At 45.2% G+C, this 23776-nt stretch overlaps 9 protein-coding genes across 9 annotated transcripts; 4 read left to right on the forward strand and 5 right to left on the reverse strand.

Annotated features, from left to right (window-relative positions):
• Positions 1-944: 944 nt before the first annotated feature.
• FSST1_009729 (uncharacterized protein) lies at positions 945-1202 on the forward strand (the record flags this gene model as incomplete). Its single annotated transcript, XM_083226727.1, has 1 exon — positions 945-1202. The coding sequence occupies one exon, from the start codon at positions 945-947 to the stop codon at positions 1200-1202; it is 258 nt and encodes an 85-aa protein (XP_083085690.1).
• Positions 1203-1599: 397 nt separating this feature from the next.
• FSST1_009730 (uncharacterized protein) lies at positions 1600-3807 on the forward strand (the record flags this gene model as incomplete). The annotated part of the gene is made up of 3 exons (XM_083226728.1): positions 1600-1663; positions 1717-3673; positions 3723-3807. The coding sequence occupies 3 exons, from the start codon at positions 1600-1602 to the stop codon at positions 3805-3807; spliced, it is 2106 nt and encodes a 701-aa protein (XP_083085691.1).
• Positions 3808-4326: 519 nt separating this feature from the next.
• On the reverse strand, positions 4327-5825 carry FSST1_009731 (uncharacterized protein; the record flags this gene model as incomplete). Its single annotated transcript, XM_083226730.1, has 2 exons — positions 4327-5003; positions 5054-5825. The coding sequence occupies 2 exons, from the start codon at positions 5823-5825 to the stop codon at positions 4327-4329; spliced, it is 1449 nt and encodes a 482-aa protein (XP_083085692.1).
• A 472-nt stretch (positions 5826-6297) lies between these two features.
• FSST1_009732 (uncharacterized protein) lies at positions 6298-8518 on the forward strand (the record flags this gene model as incomplete). Its single annotated transcript, XM_083226731.1, has 2 exons — positions 6298-7097; positions 7234-8518. The coding sequence occupies 2 exons, from the start codon at positions 6298-6300 to the stop codon at positions 8516-8518; spliced, it is 2085 nt and encodes a 694-aa protein (XP_083085693.1).
• Positions 8519-8764: 246 nt separating this feature from the next.
• Positions 8765-9205, reverse strand: FSST1_009733 (uncharacterized protein; the record flags this gene model as incomplete). The annotated part of the gene is made up of 1 exon (XM_083226732.1): positions 8765-9205. One exon carries the CDS (start codon positions 9203-9205, stop codon positions 8765-8767), a length of 441 nt encoding a protein of 146 aa, XP_083085694.1.
• A 1268-nt stretch (positions 9206-10473) lies between these two features.
• On the reverse strand, positions 10474-11686 carry FSST1_009734 (uncharacterized protein; the record flags this gene model as incomplete). The annotated part of the gene is made up of 3 exons (XM_083226733.1): positions 10474-10896; positions 10948-11306; positions 11356-11686. 3 exons carry the CDS (start codon positions 11684-11686, stop codon positions 10474-10476), a joined length of 1113 nt encoding a protein of 370 aa, XP_083085695.1.
• A 640-nt stretch (positions 11687-12326) lies between these two features.
• Positions 12327-13509, reverse strand: FSST1_009735 (uncharacterized protein; the record flags this gene model as incomplete). The annotated part of the gene is made up of 3 exons (XM_083226734.1): positions 12327-12370; positions 12438-12792; positions 12838-13509. 3 exons carry the CDS (start codon positions 13507-13509, stop codon positions 12327-12329), a joined length of 1071 nt encoding a protein of 356 aa, XP_083085696.1.
• Positions 13510-13846: 337 nt separating this feature from the next.
• On the reverse strand, positions 13847-18062 carry FSST1_009736 (uncharacterized protein; the record flags this gene model as incomplete). The annotated part of the gene is made up of 8 exons (XM_083226735.1): positions 13847-16034; positions 16095-16382; positions 16426-16537; positions 16603-17199; positions 17253-17284; positions 17519-17681; positions 17729-17945; positions 17997-18062. The coding sequence occupies 8 exons, from the start codon at positions 18060-18062 to the stop codon at positions 13847-13849; spliced, it is 3663 nt and encodes a 1220-aa protein (XP_083085697.1).
• A 541-nt stretch (positions 18063-18603) lies between these two features.
• On the forward strand, positions 18604-21959 carry FSST1_009737 (SNF2 family N-terminal domain-containing protein; the record flags this gene model as incomplete). The annotated part of the gene is made up of 11 exons (XM_083226736.1): positions 18604-18981; positions 19037-19650; positions 19705-19800; positions 19854-20044; positions 20093-20126; positions 20183-20361; positions 20412-21279; positions 21327-21512; positions 21569-21719; positions 21772-21861; positions 21912-21959. The coding sequence occupies 11 exons, from the start codon at positions 18604-18606 to the stop codon at positions 21957-21959; spliced, it is 2835 nt and encodes a 944-aa protein (XP_083085698.1).
• Between the last annotated feature and the right edge of the window lie 1817 nt (positions 21960-23776).

Here is a 23776-nt window from a genome sequence, read left to right on the forward strand (position 1 = left end):
GTGTTCCTCAAAGTCTAACAGCTTGATTCACGCGGCCTCGCCACCAAGGTTAGGGCTCTTAAAGCAACCTTATTCTCACACGATATAAAAGCAACACCTGCCAAGCTGCCCCTCCTTCTTCCTTCAACACACAGAACACACAGAAATACCAAAATACCAGTGTTTGCATAACAACATCATACCACCACACCGTCCGTCAAGATAAGCCCAGAATGTCGTTCAGTTTTCTACCGCCCGATGTTCGTATAGAAATATACAGCCACATCTTGTATTCCCTCGCAATACCAACACCTTACCCCGAGATCGATCAGCAAAAGCGGCGTAGATTGACAACCGACAGCTTCGAAGGAAAGGGTGTCTGGACTACGGCGCCCCGCAACCCGATCCTTTCATTACTCCTAGTCAACAGGACGATCTATTTTGAACTTCAGAAAGCTCTAGTGCTTTTTCGACAAAACCCTTCTTACCATGTGGATATTATGTTTCTAAAGACCCATGGTCTATGGCCAACTTGGTCGGTACCAACCCTACCCCTGACACAGCATATCGACAATGTCTATGCCCGCTTCCGAGTCTTTCATCCTGTGAACTTGGATGAGAGGTTCAGCGATAGTTTGGATTTTAGGCATGGGTGCGGAGGACCACCACTTGCGGTGTGGTCTTTCTACAGACTGTTAACAGGGCTACTCGTGAAAGGCCCAGGTTATCGACACGGCAATACCTCGGATCCATCTAACATGTGCCGGTATAGCGTCAGAAATATCATCATCAACATCGACACCTCTGACTCGCATATCACCGAGGCACACAACTCATGGCCGCCCGAAGACAGAGATGAGATTTGCGGGAGAACAGAGAAACCCGACTCTCGAACCATTGAGAGGCGTCTTGCGGACTATTTGGAGGAATACATTACTGTGATGCTCGAACCGGATTGCCATAATATGAATTATGGTCTGATTGTGTATGAGAGTGTTCTGGAGGACATTGTTTTACTCGTGGACGACAAAGAGTCGAAGCGATGGAACATAGACAAACTATTCCATGAGCTCGAGGTAGCGGATTGGGGAAGAACTCCGGAGGACATTAAAGATCGGAAAGAACGCTACAAGAAGTGGAAGAACTGGACGAAGGAGAGGAGATCGCGTATTAGACAAGGTCTGGAGATTGTTGGAAAAAGACCAGATAGAACGATATTTTGAAATCATTCGTCAGGTGTTAGGTAAATCAAAAAATGACAACTTCCTTACCTAAGAAGTCTACACTTTATTATTTTTAATAGAAAAGTGCCCACTTACCGACTAAGGATTTCTCGGGAAGAAGATAATCCCAGGTTGACCTTTTCATGTTATTATCGACATGTAAATCATGAAGACAGAGAGATGAAAACAATTACTTGGATTAATTTAGCGACTGCAGGGTAGGAAAGTCAACGGGGGGGACGAATGATTATCCGTGATCGTGTGAATTCCCCACCTTGGAGATCACCAGGTAGCCGCCCAGCTGCCTACCAAAGTCATCACGATAGAGTTTTCTCTAATCTTGCCGAAACCTTGTATAAAGACTCGCTTGGACAGCGAGACAGGCGTCGCTGACAGCATGAAGCTCAAAGGAATACTCCACGTTCTTTTGGTGCTAGTAGCTTCTGGGGTAGCCTTGACAGGTGCGCTACTCTTCTCCACTGATTCTCGATACCCGACACTAACCTCGTCACAGACACGACCCACGATCGCCGCGGACCTGACGATCGCGAACTTCACGATGGAAATAACCCGAAGATTCTGAAAAATTACGAAGGATGGGTGAACCCCGAGGACCTCGCTCCTATGCCACAGTGCATCGCTCAGCAAGACCAAACCGGCTGGTTGAGTGCCATGACAAAATGCACCAGACATCGATGCATCCACTACTTCATCGTCTGCACATACTTTCAATGGCTCACTGAACTGAGCTGTCTCAGCGCCGAATTCTCCCCGACCGCCGTCGAACCATATATGGAATACTGTAGTCGATCAGTGCTCGCCAAAGCCCAACTCGCCAATTGGATAAAGCAAATCACCGGTCGGAACTGGTTAGTTCACGCCGGCGACACCAGTGGGCTACAGAATTTATCCCCAAGAAGCTTGACACAGGGATACGAAACTGTCAGTGTCGAACAAAAGGCACCAGCATGTCTCAGAAAAGCGACATCCCTCAACGAGGTGTTTGTCCATGTATTGGGATCTTGTAGCTTCACGGACAGGACACTTCACAACGGGAACGCAGCTCGACCCTGGGAATACAGCACGGCACGCGAATCTATAACTGCTCTCAGCTTCGACACCGCTGGCTACTACCTTACCAACGCACACATACCGCCAGGAAACTATTTCGACAAAGAATGCTTTTGCAGTACTTTCTCGATCGATCCACAGCACGAACCATGTTCAAACCAACTCGACTTGACGAAGCAAAGACTATGGTTGCACGCCATATGCGGGTCTTCCAAGCTCCCTCAGAATTGGAAGAAGTCGTTAAAAATCGTTGGAGTAGACTACATTCCGCCATCCAAGTGGACCAGATCTTCAGACATTCCAAACATGCCGTACAGTGTCACAAGCATTTCCTTTCAATGTCGGACTGAGGCCTGCAATACCGACTCTAAAGGCTTCTGCAAGTTGAGCCCTGTCATAGACAGGGCCTGTGTTTGTGGCAAGCTCAACTATAGCCTTTGCGAAGGTCCTTGTCAAAATTTTGAGTCAAGAACGAAGTACATTCAGTGGCTGCATACACTCTGCGACGATGTTGAAGGCTGGCATGGCCTGCCTGATAACTGGCATGATCTGTTGACGCTGCAGCGCGGTGATATGATGATCCCATGGGATTGGAATCTTCGTCCCGAAACTCCGAAAGAGGGAAGATGTCCCTCGTACTGGACCAAGATTTCCAGCTTTGCATTCGTCAATATGGCGACCTTTGTCGCTGTGTACCTCGGCGAAAAGAGCTCCCGCAATTTCAACAGCCCCGAACCGCATCCGAAAAACCCAGTGTGGGTTTTGAGAGGACTTGTACTCGCTGCTATCCAACTGGCGGGTAACTGGGCGAATGTCAAGTTTATTCAAAGCACGCAAGGCTATGAGAATATTCCCATATTCTATCTGATGCTTCTTTGGTGTTCACTGCCTCGTGTTGGCTGGATCCCTATAGCACCTGCAAGAATTACTGATTCTATTTCGAAGGACCTGGTAGCAGCGTGCTCAGCGCTTTATGCGGAGGTGTTCCTACAGATCCCGAACATGTATTATATGACCAGAACTGTCATTCGCGGACTTCAGCATTTCTTCTATTTTGGATTCTTGCCGGATCGCGAAATCGGATACTGTGCTTGGTTGATGTATGGTGGAGCCTTTCTGTGGCTAGTTTCTGTCTCATTATTGTCTGTAGCGATTATTCGAAAAGTTAGTCCTCTATTCGCCACTCATACTCTCGTCTTCAGAGCAGTAGAAGAACCTTTGAGGGGCGATGAGAGGCCTATCTATGGCACTATACCGGCGGTAGCTGGGCCCAGTCAGCCTCCCAAGAACACAAGGGAGCCTCACTTGAGTCTGTACAATGTTTTGTCAGTTGGCTTTATTATAATATTCCTCGCGCAATGGCTCTTCTGGATTGGGTTCATTCGTGTGAGTGGGGTAAAGTAAGTCAACCTTTGGTGTTGAATACTGTTCCTGGCTAATGATTTACAGTTACTGTCCTCCTTCACTTGGGATACTGACATGTGTATGGATGGCTTCGTCTCTGACTACGGTGGTTCTCAAGTTCATCATTTAGTTAGGATGCTCGCTTCTGCATATGAGAGCAGCCATGTGATTTGTCCCATGGATGTTGGACTAGACCACGCCTCATTGACTAATGTAAAGAATACATGTACCGAATAGGTCAAGGATGCATGTCTTGCGTTTTAAGCTTGCTTATTATAGACGTGCTCACTAGTGTCAATTTATTAGCCGCATAGTTCAGCCATTGCAGCGCTTGTAACTATGTATGTGGCCATCACTTGGAGGGGTTGAACTTTCAAGGTCAATTAGCCATTACTGCCCATCAATTTTAGTCGCTTTGCAAGAAACGTGACATTGTTACTAGTTTTTGATACTGTTCAGGTATAGAAGAATTATCAAGTGTCGTAATAAAAGTGACAAGAAGGTAACAAGTAGGTATGTAAGGTTCGCCAACTTCCAAGTTATCAATTCGAAATTGTAAAAAGACCATGTCCCTGAAATGCTGGTATACCCTTTCGCATCAATCCTGCTCACCCAATGGAATTGATAATTCGCCCCCTGCGCTTGACGTTCAGTCAATGCCCTCTTGAAAAAGAATCCGGGGCCTGGGCCGGATAGTGTTATGAAGAATCCTGTCCTCTAACGCCAGATGTTCACGGATGTCGCCGACACGAAACATCCGACTCGAGTCTAGTTTCAGGTGGTTCACCGAAAAATTGGTGTCGTTGAAACCGACAACACGTTTCCACTGCACCTGTGTTTCCTGTGACATCTCAAAAGACGAAGTAGACTTCCAGCTTATGGAACTGTTGAATTGATCAAGTCTCCGAAATGTAAAGATAGCAGCCTGAGATGGCTCGTGTCGCGAATAGCGGCAACCTACCCTGAGGTACCAAAGCTCAAGTGTTTCAAGCTTAGGCATTTCCTTTGCAGCATTAGCTACGTGACACAATAAGTCATTGATCGAGCGGTCGTCGGGGAGAATCAAGACCTGCGAGGTCAATGCAAGAGTCTTCAAGTTCTTCAACCTCGACACGTAAGGAGCAGTAACGAGATCCTCGGCTTCGCAAGCGAATGAGATGGCGATGTTTTCCGGATCCTCTGTTCTTTCTATTAGGGATCTGGTTAGGTTGGTGTGCAACGCCGTGTAAATCGTCGCTGTCGGACGATGGTGGTAGGGGATGCTATGTTCTTCATAGAAGGAAATGTCTTTGACCGATTGTGGTAGTTTGAAGGTAGACAGGAACCCTACACCGTATTAGTATATTGTTAGTCAGATTTGGCTAATAAATACATACAACTATGATATGCTCCATCGACTTCGTCTCTGCCATACGCCGAAGTCTCAATATGGACAAACTCCAAACAAGTCAAGGCGGTCATGATCACTGTCAGGGTGATTGGATCAACTTTTGGAAGATATCTCCGGCGAACAAGAAGCTTGGAAATACATTTGACCGGAGGTAGAAAAGGCGGCATCGATGTTGAATGTTGGAATGCAACGGGTTTGTTGCCGAGTAATGATGTTGCTTTGGCGCGCCACGAAGATTCCGAAAACTCCCAAGGGCCGCCGAAAATTGTCTGGCTCGGGAGCTCCAATAACTGCATGCGTTTCGAGGGGAGGAAACGTGGTCGTTTCCGCGACCGGAGGTTAACCAATTCGGTAGGAGAGGCCAGACCAATCTCGAGGGTGATGCCATGATAATCCCACGACGAAATAACTTTAAAAACACTATGAGTTATATTGGTGAAGCGCCACTCGTTCTTGAACAACGAACCCTCGTTAGGAATCAAGATTTCAAGTAGGATATGCTTGACAAGATGTGTGCGGCCTTTTGTGTAGGAAGTGAATTCCGTTATGTCTCCCAAATTTACGGTCAGACTTCGAAACAGTTGTCGTTCGATAGCATATTGCCAGAACTTGCAGACGGTTGCAAAGATAGAAACGCTGACACTGGCATCAACTCTCCCCAGTGCAAGAAGATAATCCAGAACTTCGAGTTGGATGTCGATTGGTAATACAGGACGAGTTGTAGCTGACGGCATGGTGATTGTGGCGGGAGAAGACATCTTGACGGGAATATTGGGGACATGGATTGTTATTGCTGATGATCAGTGGCGGACACAGGCAATTTATATACCTGGTGAGAGGATGAAAAGTAAAAAATGGTGGTTGGAACCTAGGAACACAGTTTCTCTGCCAGTCACGTATTTGTCTTTATTGGGAAAGTTCGTTATTGAGGTAAACATTGATATATGAATTTAATGATGCATACTAACCCATAATATCACAATTTGAAGTAAACTGAAAAGTATTTGCTTTCTGGAAACTTCAAACTTTAAACACACCATGCATCACGTGACTCACGCAGGATTCACTTGGCAACCTGTCATATTCTCTACCTATTTTCGGTGAGGAAAGGTCAGAAATTTGCCAAAGTGTCGCAGATTGTTACTTTGGCTATTGAAACTGATATTATCTAACACTACAGCAAAGTTAGCGTGAACCAAAAGAGGCAAAGTTCCACTACTGTCAAGCAAAATGCCTCAGATACCAAGTCATCCTGTCGGGTATCTGGACAGAAAGGAAGAAGCTAATGAGGTACACGAAACAGCTCTGCAGAGAACTCTGGATAAGGGCCAGGATACTAATGACAACGAACACACGAAGGAATCGGTCATATCGTGGCTGGCGCAATGTTTCGAGAATTCTAATGGAAAACATGATATCTGTAATCAAGGCACAGATGGTTACATCCCTACTCGTCTTCTCAATGTCCGACATGCTCTAGAGAAGAATTTGGTGCGCATCTTCTGCCCCGATAAAGAGGATGAGACATTTACGGGCATCGACTACGCAACGTTAAGTTACTGCAGGGGTCCTCATGCTGCTGAACAGAACCCAATGCTGGTCACGGACAATCTTGAGACTTGGCAGGCAGAGGGGTTCAACTGGAACCACCTAACAAAGACATTCCAAGACGCTTTCAAGATCGCATCTTGGCTGGATCTGAACTGGATGTGGATTGACTATATGTGCATTATCCAAGATTCCAAACTAGACTGGAAAACCGAGACCAGAATGATGGATCGAATCTATATGGGAGCGAAAACCAACATCTCAGTGGATATAGGAGAGGACAGTCAGGCAGGCTGCTTTGCACAACACACAAACACTGATATCACTCCGCTCCAATTTCTAGACCAGAAGGAGTGGAAAGCCACGACAGACGACACATTTGAATGGATGAACTCTGCTCCTTCACTTAAAAGAGCTTGGATTCACCGTGAGAGACAAATTTCCAGACTCAGATCGCAAATACCTCGACAAAACCTTGAGAGGTAGCAAAAGACGGGAAAGGTTACACATGCTGCGGAACTCTACTTGCCAAGACTTCGCAAACAAATCTGTATCACAGGCTTCAAACTTGTATTATATACTTTGGGGTATGGCTTTTCAGTTCCACAGACGTTTTAGAGGCGAGGAACACAATTCCGGGCATTGGCGATCTAACTTGCCTGAGTCACTCAACTGGTGGATCCCGGGCGTCAAACCAGAGTACAAGGGCTACCTGGCACCTTCATGGTCCTGGATGAGCGCCGGATGTCCTGTCCAACTGGTTCATCTGGATCCCCGACGTCAAAAACGGGCTGTCGTCAACATACTATTTTTTTTATTCAACGTTGAGCCATACCTAGATGACGGCTTCGGTATAACAGGCCAAGCATATATGGGTGTCAAATGCTACTTACGCAAGGTCCGTTTTGACTATGAGGGGCATCAAGAAGATGTTATCACTTTGAGTGTCGTTGAGGAGGATGAACATGACAATCCTCGCATCCGCAGCATCGGTCAAAACATAAATCCCAATCGTGATGTGTTATTTCGTTTGACGATGGACCGATATGAGAAGCTGCCTTCTCGGGGATTAGAATGCTACGCCCTGTTTACAACGTTGCATGAATCCGCAACGGACGAAACTGAGTGTCAACGACAACTTACTTGTATCTTACTGGAGCATGACCCGGCTATTCATAAGGGATTTAATCCGAACCATACGTACAAGAGGATCGGTATCACGGATGAGATTAGCGATTTGTACAGTTTCAAACTTCGTTATCGGGTCGCACCATCGGCCAAGTTCCCGGAGGTTGGCGTCTTACATGACGATATATGGGCTTTGCTCTCACAGTACCTACGCTGCATCCGACGGACCGTCATCCGTGAGTTTGCAGAGAGTGGAATACCAGATACAAGTGGATACTCGACCTTGGATTGCTCAGAGACAGAAGACAGCGAATGGGACGAAGACTCCTTGCCGTCACGATCAGAGAGTACAGCCGGGGTCAATAACAACGAAGATGAGGAAGATGTACGATCCGTGCTCTCCGAGATGTTTGACGAGAATCAAAACTTACCAGAGGATATGAACACCACGAGCGAACAAGAGCAAGTTGATGATAGGGCAGAGAGACACCGTCTTGAGCTACTTGACTTGCGTAAAATAATCATGCAAATTCATGACCACCTATCCTCGGGTCCCAGGCCCGTCTCTCACAGCGAGAACATGGACGAAGCATTGGACCGCTTGAAGCAAGTGGTATCTTTTGAATCACAGACAGTGGCATATGGAACCAACATGAAAGAAGAAACCAATACCTTGGAAGATCCATGGGCTACCATGTATCAGTTTGATGACGTGCTGAATATGTGGCACACCAAATGTGGTATAGCCCTGGTTGGAACGGTTGGAAACTTTTGAATTTGAAATAATTTGAGTATTGGGCTCAATTTGTTCTCAAGCTTTATTGTTAGAAAGATGCTTTGTAAAATGCAAGACGCGATGTCAATTATTTATCACGATTGTCAATATGCTGCTGCACTGAAGCATTAATAGAAAGTCTCTTCGTGTATGTATTCTAAAACATTATGCATTACCACGCCTTCAAATGTAGACGCTCTATGTACAGGTGTCGATCCTGACCCTCAATAATCGATGTCCCCCAGCTTACTTGGGAAGGTTGGCAGGGGTGTAAGACTGATCAGGCTTAACAACCTTTCCTCCCTGAACCTGCTTATCGGTATAAGCAGGCCAGACAATCTGTCGCTTGGAAGAAACAACAGAGAAAGTAGTGAATCCGTTTCCGGGACCGAACTGGCCGCTCCAGCCAGAGGTGACGGTATAGTCACCGCACTTGACGGGGCCGCCGTTGCGCTGAGACGCCTTGCTGCCCTTGACGACAAACTTGCAGGCGGTGGCAGCGCCCTTGTGGGTGTTGACCTTAAAGTTCCATGTGCAGGAGCTGTCGTCCTTGGCACAGCTGCGCTGCATGCCCTCGATGGTCCACTGGGGAGTGGCGGCCATCATGTTGACGGCGGGCGCAGTAGGGGCAGCGGTGACGTTGGTGGCTGAGAGGACAGCGGCGAGGAAGGCAAGAGAGAACTGCATGTTTGCGGTTGAGTGATTGTTCTAGAAGGAATTAGTATGTTGGTAGTAGTCTTGTAATGATGTACTGACTTGAAGGTGGAGTGAAAGGTTGTTGTAGTTGTTGAAGCGAGTGACTGAATTGTGAGTGATGATGAGAATAAATTGATAAGAGCAGCTGTCTCTTATATAGATTTTTAAACGGAATGCCCGATTCAAATATCTGACCATACGATGCTATACGGACTTCAATTGACAACCTGTTTGTCATGGAACGAACTCAATCTCGACCAGTCCATTGTAGCCATTTCGGGTCTAAGCCCAAATAACTGCACTAAATGAACAGCTTGAGCATCCACGTGGTAAGCTTAATGCGGTGAAGTTGCATGATTTGTCCGTATTCAGTCTAGTCACATCTCGTATCACCATTAGCTGTGTTGGTTATTTTTGGAACGAAAACCCTTGTCTCAGTATCAATTCAGCCCAAAAGTGAGCGGCTGACAGTTTCTACCAACGGGAAACAGTCTCGTATAAGTACTGGATCATTCCATCGTCTGTGAGTTATCGAAAGGCGATACCCAATGCGTCTGTGTTGACTTGAAGCTATGGCCATATTTGGATAAAGTTAAAGTCCGGGCCTTTGTCTAGTGACGCCACGGGTCGTTTAGTTCGGAACATCGGCATCATTATTTCCAGGGGTCAAGGGTCTCGGCTGTGCCCGCTCCCCACGTTTATCCTTGTCTGTTACGTTACGAGGAAAAGCTTAGCTTTACAGATCATGTTACGTCGTACCGGGTAGGCCGGTGATGACGGAAAAGTCGATTTCAAAGGTTCAGAGTACAGGAATAAACAATTAAAAGGTGGAGGCTGATCAACATAAGCTGAATGGTTATATTTATCTTTTTTAGTCAGTACGGCCAACTGTCTTGATACCACAGGATTGGGGCATCCAGGCCCAGTTACTCCATGGTCTTGACTTCAAGGTGAAATTGATGATGTCACTGGTTCAGAAGACCATCTCAACACTTCAAGACTAACCTTTCACACCAATCTCTTGATGTCTCCTCACACGCATATTGTCGTTTGCAGATAAATAAAGTGACGGGATTGGCCATTAAAATATAAGAGAGAATAATAATGTTTTACAACACTAAAGGCGAGGAACTTGAATCCATTTGTTCAGACTGCAGAAGAGAAAAGCTAAACAAAAACTCAATCTAGTCCCTCTCTTCCTATATCCGAGAAATTATGTCTCTTCATTTTCATCTTTCATCCCAACCGTTGCCTTTCTATCAATCCGCTTGTACCTCGCCACCTGCTGGAGAGCGTGTTGCAGAGAAGTGTAGGATGTGCCCAATAGCACGATGAGCAGCCAATAACCGGGGATCCGGCTGATCATCGCCCCATACATTGGCAGCAGAAATCGTTCGCTTAATAGAGTGATCATCCAGATCATCAACGAATACATAGGAATCAGAGAGCTTTCTCTTAACCGGAAGACCGTTGATACCTGGAGGGAATGCCTTGATCACGTAGGTATCTTCCTCATCCTCAACAGGATCAAAGAAGATACGGAACTGGCTGAATGCATCACGCAAACTGGGACTTAGCGTGAGTGCATTCTTAATGCTCTCTATATCGTTGTCCATGATCCTTTGTTTTAAAATACCGTGATGAATCATATTTAGAAGGCCACGGTTCACACTTCCAGAGCCCTGTTACAGTGTTAGTAGGAATGACATGTTTGTAGCACAAAGAGTTCTTACAGGTTTCTCGGACCAACCATCAGTAAAGATAGAGGGTGGGAGAATGTGAGCAATCTCCAGCTTGTCGAACCTGTCTGGTACAGGACCATACAAGTGTTTGCCATTCTCAGTAACACGCCCCTTTCCGGATACTCCGTACAGCAGAGAGCCTTGGTGCTCATCAAATACTCGTGAAATAACACATCGATATCGGTCTCTCAGGAGGCAGCCAAGCCGGAGTCTATCGCCCTGGGAGCTTTCGCGCTGGAAACAATCCCGTAGAAATTGCATCTCCCAAGACATACGATCCTCACCCAAAGAAAGATCGTCGAAGAAACGTGGTGATGATGGCCGTGCCTTCTCGCCAGCCCATGCTTTCACTATTGAGGTGTCAGTGTTGAACCAGTATAAAGTAGAGGTTAGACATACCTGGAATAAAGAAGTTTTGCAACAGATTGTTGGCAAATCGATGTAGACCAGCTTTCAGAGCATTTCGGAGGTCGGCGTCGTCGAGATTGACATGGTAATCATAGGAATCTATTATTCCCATGCGGTTGAGTGCAACAAGCACAATCAGATCTTTCGATGACTGATTGCAAGCATATTCATAAGTGAACTTGACAAGCTTCACTTTATCATAAAAGCCTATGTTGATGTCATCGTTATGGTTCTCAAAATAGGTGAGAACCTGTTCAAAACGACTGATGGCCGAGGCCCGCTTGGACAAGTCCAGGAAAGGGGTGGGGTGTTCTGGATTCATGTTGTCTAGTAGGTAGTTGCTTGAAAGTTGGTGCTTGGTTTATCGATTGAATGTTGTTGAGTATCCCAATGTAGTGCCTGGTTTGTTGTGTCGAAGTTTGGGAAGAAAGAAACATGTGTGGTGAGGACACCGCATTAAATATTTTTTCATCATAAAAGTTAATCTTGAAACTTAGCTTTTATATACATAAATTTGCCCTTATCGTGAAAGTTATCTATCACGATATAACTTTATTCGCTGAGATGGTCACATTTTCAGTTTGACTTATCGTGATTAAAGTCCGTTGAACATTGTGAAAATCCAGTTACGTTTTGAGACCTGCCAGTCACCGCTACAGAGAGAGAGAAAAGTCAGCATTGAACTGGAGGAAACTCGTAGAACCACCATACAAAGTTATCAAAAGTTAAAAGGAGTCTTATCTGAGGGGGCAACTAAGGCTTATCTACTTCAATAAAAGTCTGTGACCTTGAGAGGCCCAATATTTTGTTGAAGATTTGATCTGCGTGGACAGATTAACCTTTGTTGAGAACCTAGAGGAAATTGAGAAGGCTGGGCCCAAGCTTCAGAGATCATAATAAAAGTCTGTCACAGACATGGTTGCCACGAAGATTACATGTGATAAGACAAATTAGACTCTCGGTTATTTGTCCGCAATGTCCAGGAATCCCAACATCGCTGCAAGCACTGTTTTCTGTTAGTTTAACTCTATGGGGTCTGATGCTTGCATCACGAGGCATTTAAGTCAACTTACACGCCCCGGCTGTCACGATATATGAAGCAGTACCCCAAGCCGTCTGTATCGTCGCAAGATCTGTCCAATCTTTTGCGTTGAGCCATATCCCGATAGCCAAGCTGAGAAGAACAGGTACCAAGACCACGACTGTGATGCGTGTAATCGACCAGTCTAGAACTAGCTCAATGGCGTATTCACCCTTCAGAACGTCAAGTCGTTCATTGTTGAGGGTGCGATGAGTCCAATCTGCCCAAGCTCGAGATATATGCTGAGGGACATGCCAGCTTTTGTAGGTACTCAACAGAAGATACAAATCAGCAGTCCCATTAGCATCCAGATTGACGTGGTCATGTGTCCCAGTGTTGGCATCGCACTGGATTCGTCAGCATAATCTTAAACCGATTGCAGATAAACTTACCTTGTATAACTTAAATGCCGCAAGATGCTTTAGAGATAAGAATATCCCTCTCATCCCACGAAGGCGAAAAGTCGCCCATCTAAGCTTTGAGAAAAATTGGTCTGGCCTATCGATGAACACAATTTGTTCCTTAGGGTTGAGAGCGCCGCGCGGAAATAAGCCCAGGACAACATATGTCGGCTGGATCCACTCCTCAAACTCAATAGCTGTAGTATGTGACACACCGAAAACCGGTGTTGAGAAACCCCTCTCCTCAATCCTCTCTGATCTCTGATCGATCAACACTGCTTGGGGTGGTCTTAGGCTCTGATGCTGAGCTGAATTACTGTCGGTATCTCCGTGCTCTTCGTCACGTCGCGGGATGGAATTTGCTGGAGACATGACTTGCTTGAAAGCTTCAGGATATGGAAATCTTGGACTTTGCGTGGATTCTACATTGGCTCCCAATTGCGGCATGCCTTGAGCGGCGGGAGGTTTTAAAAACCACTTGCTCTTGATGCTTCTTTCCTGTCGAAGTGTTCGGATACATGGGTTCCGCTGCGATATGATGGTATCGTACTCTGTTTGGCCTACGCCATAGGCAAAGTAAGTGTGCCATGTCGTTGTCGGAATGGGTGTGGCGGGTGCTGGATGTAGTAGGGAAACGGGCTTATCCGGATCGTTAGAAATCATGGTTGTTTGGCGTCAAGTCGAACGAGGCTGTGTGGTTAAAAGGGAGTTTAGAGGCTGAGTATGGCCTCACGTCTGATGGTTAATGACGATGGATGAAGACTTGCGGTGTCTTCATTCAGCCGCAACCTCAGCCGCAAGCCACTTAACCTGTATCCAATAAGATGGGCGAGAAGAGTCAACAGCGAGACTAGTCAGCATACGTGGACAAATTTATGCTTACCCTGCGGCTAGAATATTATCCCAAACAACAGACATCAAAATTTACTTTTGTACTCTTTCAAAGTTCTTAAGACATTTGCAACTTAAGGGAATATATCATTCTGTCAATCAAAACAAGTTACAAAAATCCGATCCTGTCCATCGTTTCTAAAGCATTGTCTAACTCCTGCTCCCCCGCGAAGTTTCTGACTTTCTCGCAGTCTTTGGTCGGGCTGGATAAAAAGGCCTGGAGGATGCGTTCAACTTCTGGTCGCTCGAGTAGAAAAGTGGCGGCATTCGAGGGTCCTTTGCCATTTGGTATGTGTAGTCCCATTGCATAGTGTAAAGGCGTGAGTCTTTGTGCAGACTCGTCAGCTGTCCACGCAAGGCTTTTGTCCGCATCTAGAAGACGTCGTAAAATACTTTCGTTGAAGTCCATGTCGACGTGACAACATGCTACAAATGAAGTTTGACCTTCCTTGTTCCTGCTGAAGAGGTCGATGTCCTTGTGCTGTAAGAGGATGTTCATACTCTCCACGAGTTTCACATAATGCAACGGACTTTTCCCCTCTTTGTCCTTGTGATTTACGTCCTGTGAGTACTTCAAAAGATTCTGCAACACTGCTGGTGAAAGCTCCCTCGATAATGCGACGTGTATTGGTAACTGCCCAAGGTGATTGGGGCTGTTCGCAAATTCACCTCCATAGAACTTGAGAAGGCGACGAGCCATAATGATACAGCCGTCACAAGCGACTTGGCATGATTCAATCATGAAACTATGCAGTGCATTGTTCCCGTTTTCATCTTGGGCCTGAAGCTCGTTCTCCTTGTCGATATCCATCAAAAACGTTGCAAGAGGATAACTATCCCAGCGTAATGCATCGTGAAGTAACCCATTTTGTTTCTTCAGGGCTTGTTGATATATCCCGTACTCGTGGCGAGTTGCATCAGGAGAAAATTTGTCATTTTGGTCGTATAGGTTTGGAAATATGTGACGAAAGCTTGTGTGCACGGCTGCTGCGTTGGTAGAGTGATCCATCGCAACTCGCTTAGTTGGACCAACATATCGCCCCCAGATTCCAAACATATTTATCAATTGCTCAGCAACAACTGATCCTAGTATTTCTGAAAGCACTGTTGGCTTCTCCAGGGTCAATAGTCGTAGCACAGTCCGCATACCAACTGGGTAGTGCACAAGAATTTCCAAAACACATTCAGCGATATGCGAAGGGTTGGGGGGGTCTGTGAGTTCTGATTGACCAACCAGGAACAACTGTAACAAGTGAAGATTGTCTCTACAGATCGCAAGGTAGATTGGTGACTGTTTCGATGATGTCTGTGCGTAAATACCCCCCAGAGAACTAGCGCCTTTTCCAATGAGGTATTTGCAGATAAGAGCCTGCCCAGCCTCAAGGGCAGTGGTTAAAGCATTCAAGTCCAATGAGCGATTTCGAGAATTCTTTTTCAAAATTAGATGAAGAAGCTTGACTTTATCAAGGTCCCCAGCTCTGCAAGCGGCTAAAAGGCTAGCTTCGCTGATATGATTGTCAACTGGGAACACAACCTTGGCTGTAGATTCATCATTGTGAAACTTCTGATTGTGGCTTTGTAGTTGCTTTTCAGACTCATATCCAATGGCATGGACATGACAGTATTCGTCATTGCATCTGAACGGACGATCGTGAACATTGACGTGTTTTCGAAGTTGAGTCCTATTGGGAAATCCGTCAGAGAGCTTGACGCAGTGGATTTTAGGGCACTTGTATCGTCTCGGGCCCTGGAGGCCTGTAAAACCTGGGTATCGTGAAACGTTGTCCCTGTGAATGTCTATGCTGGTGCGTATCTCAAGCACTTTTTCTTCAATGACTTGATGCAAGATTTTGTTACCTTCTTCAGATTCCGCCGCAGGTTGCTGAACTGCCACATCTGACTCAACTATCATGTCTGAGGCATCGCGATAGGCGTTTTTTACCTTCGCCAACGCTTCTTTAGCCTCCCGTATCGTCCAGAGCGAGTACGTTTGGTCATCCAACGACTCAGCCTTCTGATTGTGTAATCGAAAGTTCACCTCCACCAACGCTTCTTTAGCCTTGTATACCGTCCAGGTCAAGTCCGTTCCGTTGTGCAACGACTCAGCCTTCTGAATGTGTGATCGAAAGGAGACAGCAGCGTAGTCCATGAAACCAAAATATCCAGATCGGATCGCTTCCTCGGTCTTGTTATCTTCCATGGTTAAGAATGGCGTCGAAATGAGATACCGACAGGAAAATATCGACATATCGATATGTTCTTGAATAAGATCAATTGTATTTGTATGAACAAGATATCTAAATTTAGACATAAGTGTCAGTCACTATCAATGAAACCATTTTAGATCCTAAACATACTTGCTTGCTGTCTCGTGAATCATGGTAATGATTTGTTCGGACTTGATGTCTGGAAACATTTCACAATTTACGGCATCGACTAGTGAGCTGCAAAGTTCCTTGCAACTATCGGCCCGCAGATGATCTGGGTCGCAAACGTTTTTGACTGGGTCAATACAAAACCTCGACTGTATCTCGCGCCATCGGAGTGGCCGTTCAGAGCAGACAACCCAGCCAAGAATCCTTTTAGCGCATAATGAAGCGGAGCGATTAGCCGCATGCATAACGCGATAGAGAATTCTTTCATATCTGACTGGATTAGCCAAGTACTTAAAAGTCAGAGGGTACTTACGCTTTATCTAGATTTTGTGGAAACTTATCATCTTTAAGTTCGGACTGGTACTCCTTCATAGTGCCCATTGAGAGTAAATTTGCTAGAACTACTTTGGCATACAAAAACATCCCTGGGTTAGACACTGTTAGTGACCTCAATTCGATGTTGTACGCTTTTTTATGTTACACATCATACCTTCTGCTGCCCCTGTAACTTTTTTGATAAGATTTTTTTCATCATTAGAGGTGAGTTCAACAAACTTGTTACGGATCTTAGATGCCTCGGTCCGTGAAAACTCCTCGATGTCCTTCTGATGTGGATTTGCTGTGTGAAGTCGTATCTGTGGATGTGACGACAGAAGGGGCTCGATCCTTCCATCTTCCTGTCCACAGATCAAGAGACTGATATGACAACCTTGAGATGTGACTTCTTGGAGTAGATCTTGTAAACACCACCTGAGCGCATTTTCAGACTCCTTGTCTACACCTTCATCTAGACCATCAAGGACGATGATATTATTGCGTTGCGACAGCAAGCAATCAAGAGCAAGTGACTTGAGAAAAGGAAGTTCAAGGTAATCGACAGAAGAACATTTGTCGTATGCAAACCTCATCGTTGCTTCATCGCCGTTGATTGCTTGATTGATGATGTTGCAAAGCATCGATCGAGCTGACCGGCGATCAACATCGTTGTGTTTGAAAAAGAAATAAGCCAGCGAGAATTGACTGGGGGACTGTTGATCTCGTTTGTCTTTCAAGTAGCGAATTATTATTTTTGCCAGGGTCGATTTCCCTATATATTAGTCATGAGCTAAAATACTATCAATACCAGCTGTAGACACTAACCTGCACCGGGACACCCTGTTAAGAACAACACACTGCCTTTTGGTGACATATTGGCTTCTCAGGACTGGAAAAGAGGATCAGAGAGGATCCAACGACCAGAAGAGCCGATCACTGTGTCTGGAAGCTCCAGCTGACTAGCCAACCGCGATAAAGACACGTTCAACTTTCTTTCCAAGTAGAGTTTCATATCCTGTTCTTGTTGTTTCCGAATTCTGTCTTGCTCGGATGAGTATATGTTGCCTAAGCAAGAATGTATTTGTTCAAACTGGTCTTTTGCATAAGAATCGGAATCTTGAATTTCTTTGAGGATCGCATGATGTTGAAGTTTATCATCGGATAACATCGCTTGCTTCTTTTTCAGGCTCCCAATGATGGGCTTCACTTTTCGTTGGAAGTTTCTCCAGGCCCATGGAAACTTTCTGATCCAGTCTATTATCGTTAAGAGAAGCCTGTTTAACATGGTGGGATTAACAAACCGGGTTTCGAGAAGACATCTAGAATGGAATGATGAAAACGAAGTATATCGGAGAAGTAATCCTCCAAGATACGCTTCAACTGGTCGTTCTGCCTGATGAGGGTGTGGAAGAAAACTAAATTCCCAAGTGCATCGGCAATTTCCTCGTAGACGTCGAGTATATCCTTAACTGAATTTGTCCACGTCATAGCCATCATAAGTACGAGCTTAATGGGACCCTTATTATTGTATTAATGTTGAAACTACTAGGGTGGCATAAAAGAACTTACCCAAATGAATGCCACTGCCTCACTTACATTGAGGAATATGTTGACGAGCTTCTCGATCTCGTGCATTGCATCAAGAAACCTTTCGATTCTGTTGAGGCTACAAAGGCTTTTCTCGCGCCCGAGTTTAGCTTGTATGTTCTGAATTTCATGGTCGATAGCTTTCCGGTTCGCTCCGCTAATAACTTTCTTCTGATCATCAGTGAGCTCGCGTCGGAACTGGTCCAAAGACCTTTCCAAGTTAAGTCGCTGCAGAGAGGCCATGTTGAGCTGGTCGTATGGGCACAATGATGGATAAGAGTGATTGAATGGGAGGATTTTATGTCAATGTGACATTTACAAGTTAGGCACCAATGTATCTTTGACTGGGTGTCAGCCCAAGGCAGACTTGCATACTGAATTGAGCTGCGTGGCTTGAAACAACGGCGATCAAAACCAATAGCGGGGGTAAGTTGCATGCATAGCCCGCAGGTAAATGACAATTCCAGACTCGTCACCAAAGACCTGCTCAACTTAACTTCAAATTCATTTTTTACCTTCATTTTGTTCAAAAATTGTAAATTCGTTTATACTCCAGGCCACAAAGCCCATCCATTGCAAGTTTATGATAATGGCACGGTCCAAGAGACAACGGTGTCACGGAAGTGGCGACAAGGACGGCAACTCACCAAAACGGCTTTCTACTGCCTCTGTATCGGCAGCACCTGCCGGATGCCCTACATTTGTGGACCTGACTTACTCCGAAGGCGATTCAGATGAATTTTCAGTAATCGCGTCGCGACAGATTCGACAGGAAGCCATCTACTGCATAAGTGACGAGGATGACGATTTACCCGGACGACACTCAACTATCTCTGGGTCTAAGTCTCATGTCAGAACTGGTGCATATATGGACTTAACTGATCCTGAAGGCGATGCAAATCCAACAAACGATATGTCAATTAGTAGGGTGAGAAAGGAGCAACATGAAACGATCTGCTACGGAGCAGTAAGTCACAACTAATTTCAACAGTTGGGATATAGCGGGGTCTGACGGTTCGCAGATATTTGATGTTTTTATCTCACTATGCTACAACACCAAGATCCCTGAAGTACAACAGCCGTGGGATAGGTACTGCCTAGTTGATGTACATGTTGACGATATGACATGTTTCCTATCACCTAAACTGCGGTCAAAAAAGAAACAGCCATCCTTTCTAGACGAACGCGCAGGTTTGACTCTGGCGTTCATTTCTAAACAAGCCAAACATGTGTCGTTTGCCGCTGCGATTGGTGCGAATGTCATCCATGGACAATTGAACAAATCAACCAAACAAACAATTAAAGCCACGGTCAATATCTACGGCCCAAAACACCTGATGGGTAAGATCTATCAAGCTCTCGCTGAATTAAAATCATACTTGCAGCACCCGGTCTTTCTACAACCTGATATTCCTTATATCAACCCTCAATTTCTCTACTCCACCGGTGAGAAGACTGATTTAAGACACCTGGTTGGTCCAAAATGTGAGGATATCACATCTGACGCATCTCGATCAATCGATGGGGTCATGGACGGTCTAGACGATTGGGACGATGACTTGCCTGCAGAACGGTGGTCTATGGTCCATTTCCGGCCAGAATTGGATCAGTATCTGGTTACAACCGATCTTAAAGAGTACTTAGCAAGAGCGAATCGTCTTTGAGAAAAAGCTAACATGAAATTTTGTAGTCATCAGCTTCAAGGCGTGGAGTTCATACTTCGGCGAGAGGATCCAGATGTCGCTGTGCAGATCAATAAGAAGATGCTAATGTCAATCGACCACTGGTAATTGGGCCATCCACGCATGGACATTGAAGTTCTGCTGACCACACTGATAGTCTTACGTTACACCCAAAAACCTCAGGTCTTGGTGGAATACTTGCAGATGTAATGGGCCTGGGCAAAACGTTGACAATGCTAAGTGCCATTCTCTGCTCAAGGCAACTGAGACAGAAGTCTGGAATAGGTGGAAGTCACATTGGCGAGACACGAAGATGCAACTTGACTCTAATTGTTCTACCTTCTCGGCGTATGTCGGCCAATCGATCATTCAGAGTTTTCGCTAATGATATACAAGTGCTACTTGACGTTTGGAAGTACGAGATAGACAAGTAAGTAAACGGTGATGGGACGACTTAATTCAACATCGTTAACCAATCCCATAAAGACATTTTCGACCACAGACTTTCAAGACCCAAATTTTCCACGGACAGACACGTGCTAAAAACAGTGATCAACTTCTTAACAGCGATATTGTTTTAACAACCTATCACACACTTGAGAAAGATTACAATGACAAGAAGATCTTGAATGATATCAGATGGTCAAGAGTGGTACTCGATGAGGGCAAGTTCAACTTTTATTTCGACTTCCATTATTGCTAACATTTTTTGAAGCTCACTACATACGTAACTCTTCTATCAAAATCCACAAAGCCGCACTTGTCCTTCAAAGTGACGCACGGTGGTGTTTGACGGGGACACCTATCCAGAACAGTCTTGATGATCTTCGCTCACTTATGCAATTTCTCCAATTTGAGCCACTTTGCCAGAGCAAGACATTCGAGAAGCATATTTTGAAACCGTTCAGAAACGAGTCAAACGATTGTTGTACTGCTTTTGAAACATCTCAGAACCTCAAATTCTTGCTGAAGGCATGCTGCCGGAGAACAGTGATGAAGCCCAATCTACCAACGACGAGCGTATGTAAGGTTCCGGTGACTGCAATCGAAGTTGAAAAGGCCATGTTCAAGACTATTCTCGATGAGTGTCGCGAAGAGTTTGATTTAATGGCGGGTAAAGGCAAAGAATCGAAGAAATCCAACATACTATTCTCGTCAATCATGAAGCTTCGAAGGGTGTGCAACCACGGAACTATCAAGATCAATGACATCTCACAGAATCGGTCAAACGAACTGCCTTTGCCAAAGATGCAAATAAATCCTTCATACAAATCGACTTCAGAGACAGCTTGCGATTTTTGTAGCAATGCATTTCAGGAGAATGATTTCCTTGTTGCGATTGACAGCTGCCCTCTCTGCAATCGGCATTTTCCAGAAGGAAATTCCAACATTCGGCCCGCAGCTGTATCACCCCAGTCTATGGGTTCGCGTACTGATGATGCGATGGATATAGACTCGCCAGAGCCTCCGAACAACAACTCTGGTTTGATTCTGTCTACTGACAGGGTAAGAGAACAATCTTCGAAGATGTCAGCAGTGGTCGACAACATCAGAGAATCATGTTTGGGAAGCAACTCAAAGAGGTAAGTTTGAACACATATGTACCTTGATCCTACTGACATAAAGCTAGTGTCGTGTTCTCGAGTTGGAGAGACACACTAGATATACTTGCAGCAATGTTGATATATGAGGGGATCCCCTTTATTCAAGTTGATGGCCGGAACCCACTCCTAGGTCGAACGGAATTACTGTTAAAGTTCCGTCAGGATCCTGATCTCAAGGTGCTCCTTATATCAATTAACACTGGCGCTGTAGGGTGAGTTCGTTGTCAAGATTCATATCATTGGCGAAACCATACTCATGTTGGACTAGCCTTACTCTTACAGAGGCGAATATTGTTCACATTGTCGAACCGCAGTGGAACCCTACGATTGAGGAGCAAGCCATCGCACGAGTCGTGAGGATGGGACAAATGAAGCCCGTCACTGTCTACAAATACATCGTGAATGAATCTGTAGAGCAGGTAATGTCCCCCGGTCTTTTAAGCTCTATGGGTAACGGCTGACCGATCGAAGTCTGTGCTGAAGCTCCAGGAACGGAAAACGCAGATCATCAAATTATCTGTGCAGGACAAATATGATGATGAGACTGGAACAAATCTGGATGTAAGATCGACCTTTACGTTGTATATTTCGGCATTGTTAATACTATGCAGCGCTTCAAATTTGCTATTGATCCAAACGAGTGGAAATCGGATTACTAACAGTCAGAATCATAAATTGAGTGACGATTATGAAGGTCTTTTGCGGATGTGCTTGGGTTGTAGGAATAGAGATTGAAAGAGTAGTATCCTACTGCGTATATCTTATCAGGCGCTTCCTTCATCATCTATGTATCTCAGAGCTTGCTCATTTCTATATCTACGACCAGGTAACCACTGAACTATCTACATAGTATAGATTTGTTTGCCAATTTAAAACGGAGGCTGAATGCCAATCGGAGCGCATTCATTATCGATAAGATAGAGTACCGTCAAAGATCAGATAACGTGCGCCACAACTAAATCGCTACGCCACAAATCACAGCTCTATAGCCGGATTATGTCCAATCAAGCGAATAGCAGATAAGGAGTCTTGTGGCGCATGTCATCCAATTCATCACACAGCTCGGTATTGCGATAGACGGAGGCGGTGATGGATGGAAAGACAACATCACATTCACATGAGAAATTCTTGGATAATTTGGAAGTCTTTACTCTGTGGTTGAATACTGTAATGTGAAAGGAACTTCTAGCACGTAATAGGCCTCTTTCATGAGGTTTCTTGGATGTATTAATCTGTTGTACAACAACTACCCTAGACTAGCGACACGTCACTAGAGATTCCACTATCATGAACCACGTTCAACGATCGCGGTGTAGGCTCACCAACTCATGCATGTCTCTTATGCATACCATTTTCCATCTCGTCGGGTTATTTCAGCTGGTTCATGTCCGATCAGTAGTTCATCTGCATCTTATCGCTGAACTGCTGTCACTGGCGGGGAACTCAATATTGCCCGTCACGAAGCTGAAAATGTGACAGGGGATGTAAAATGTGACAATTCTATTGAAGAACCGCAACAGCATCCCCGGAGTGTTCACCAGGGGTTGATTGGTATGTTCCAGGTTCCTGCATCCGGGTTCAGAATCCATCCGATCCACAAACAGTTTGAGGATCGTATGTACTCTAGCTGTCTAGCTACTAAATAGGTGTCGGGTTCTGGAATCATTGCTCCAGTATATCATCATGCGATATGGCCAAACATCCGAATTAAGTCGCATGTTAATTCTTGGCCGGCACCGATCCTCTATATTACAGCAAACATACGTACATGTTGAGTCGTTTCATCAAACATGGCTTGCCAATATGAATCAGCAGGGCAATGATCAGCTCTTATCACCAACCTATCTCAATGCGGCGTTGGTTCTCCTAGCTGAAAATGAAGAGTCTATTCAGAAACGCCACCAGATCCAAGTAGTCGGAAAGCCGTTGCTGTTTCGGGTGCACAATAACAGCCACCTTTCCCACCGGAAAGATTTTAGACTGCCGAGGCACACACACCAAGAACACCTCCCTCTCATCAATCCTTGTTCCCGTTAAAAAAATTCGATTCACCTGAACAGGGCCTGCAATTCCTTCAACAAGGATCGACTTGAAGGAACGACGCCACACCTGCATGAGAAGGAGGATTGAGACCCCGTAGAAATGGAAGAATTCCGTAATGAAATGATCTTCCTCTAACCGAAGCGAACCGAACATGGAAGGTCATTCAAAAAAGGGTGTTGCCTCGGATCGATCTCCGTCGGGTCAATTGACCCATAAGGCTTAACGTAAAAAAATCTGTTGAAGAAAAGAATAAAAGTGGAAGGAGAACAAGACGAAACCTTGCATGTGAATATCTGCAGGGATTACAAGATGAGGAGATGGTGGAGATAGCTTGGATTACTTAGTGGTGTGAGCTTAAAGTCGGGCCGTGTTACTAAAGATTTTGTACCAAGCGATTTAGTGACGGCTAAAGACTTGTGATCTGCAAAACTAA

Source organism: Fusarium sambucinum, chromosome II (assembly GCF_050947815.1).
Source record: "Fusarium sambucinum isolate potato_lamoka chromosome II, whole genome shotgun sequence".
NCBI lineage: Eukaryota > Fungi > Ascomycota > Sordariomycetes > Hypocreales > Nectriaceae > Fusarium > Fusarium sambucinum.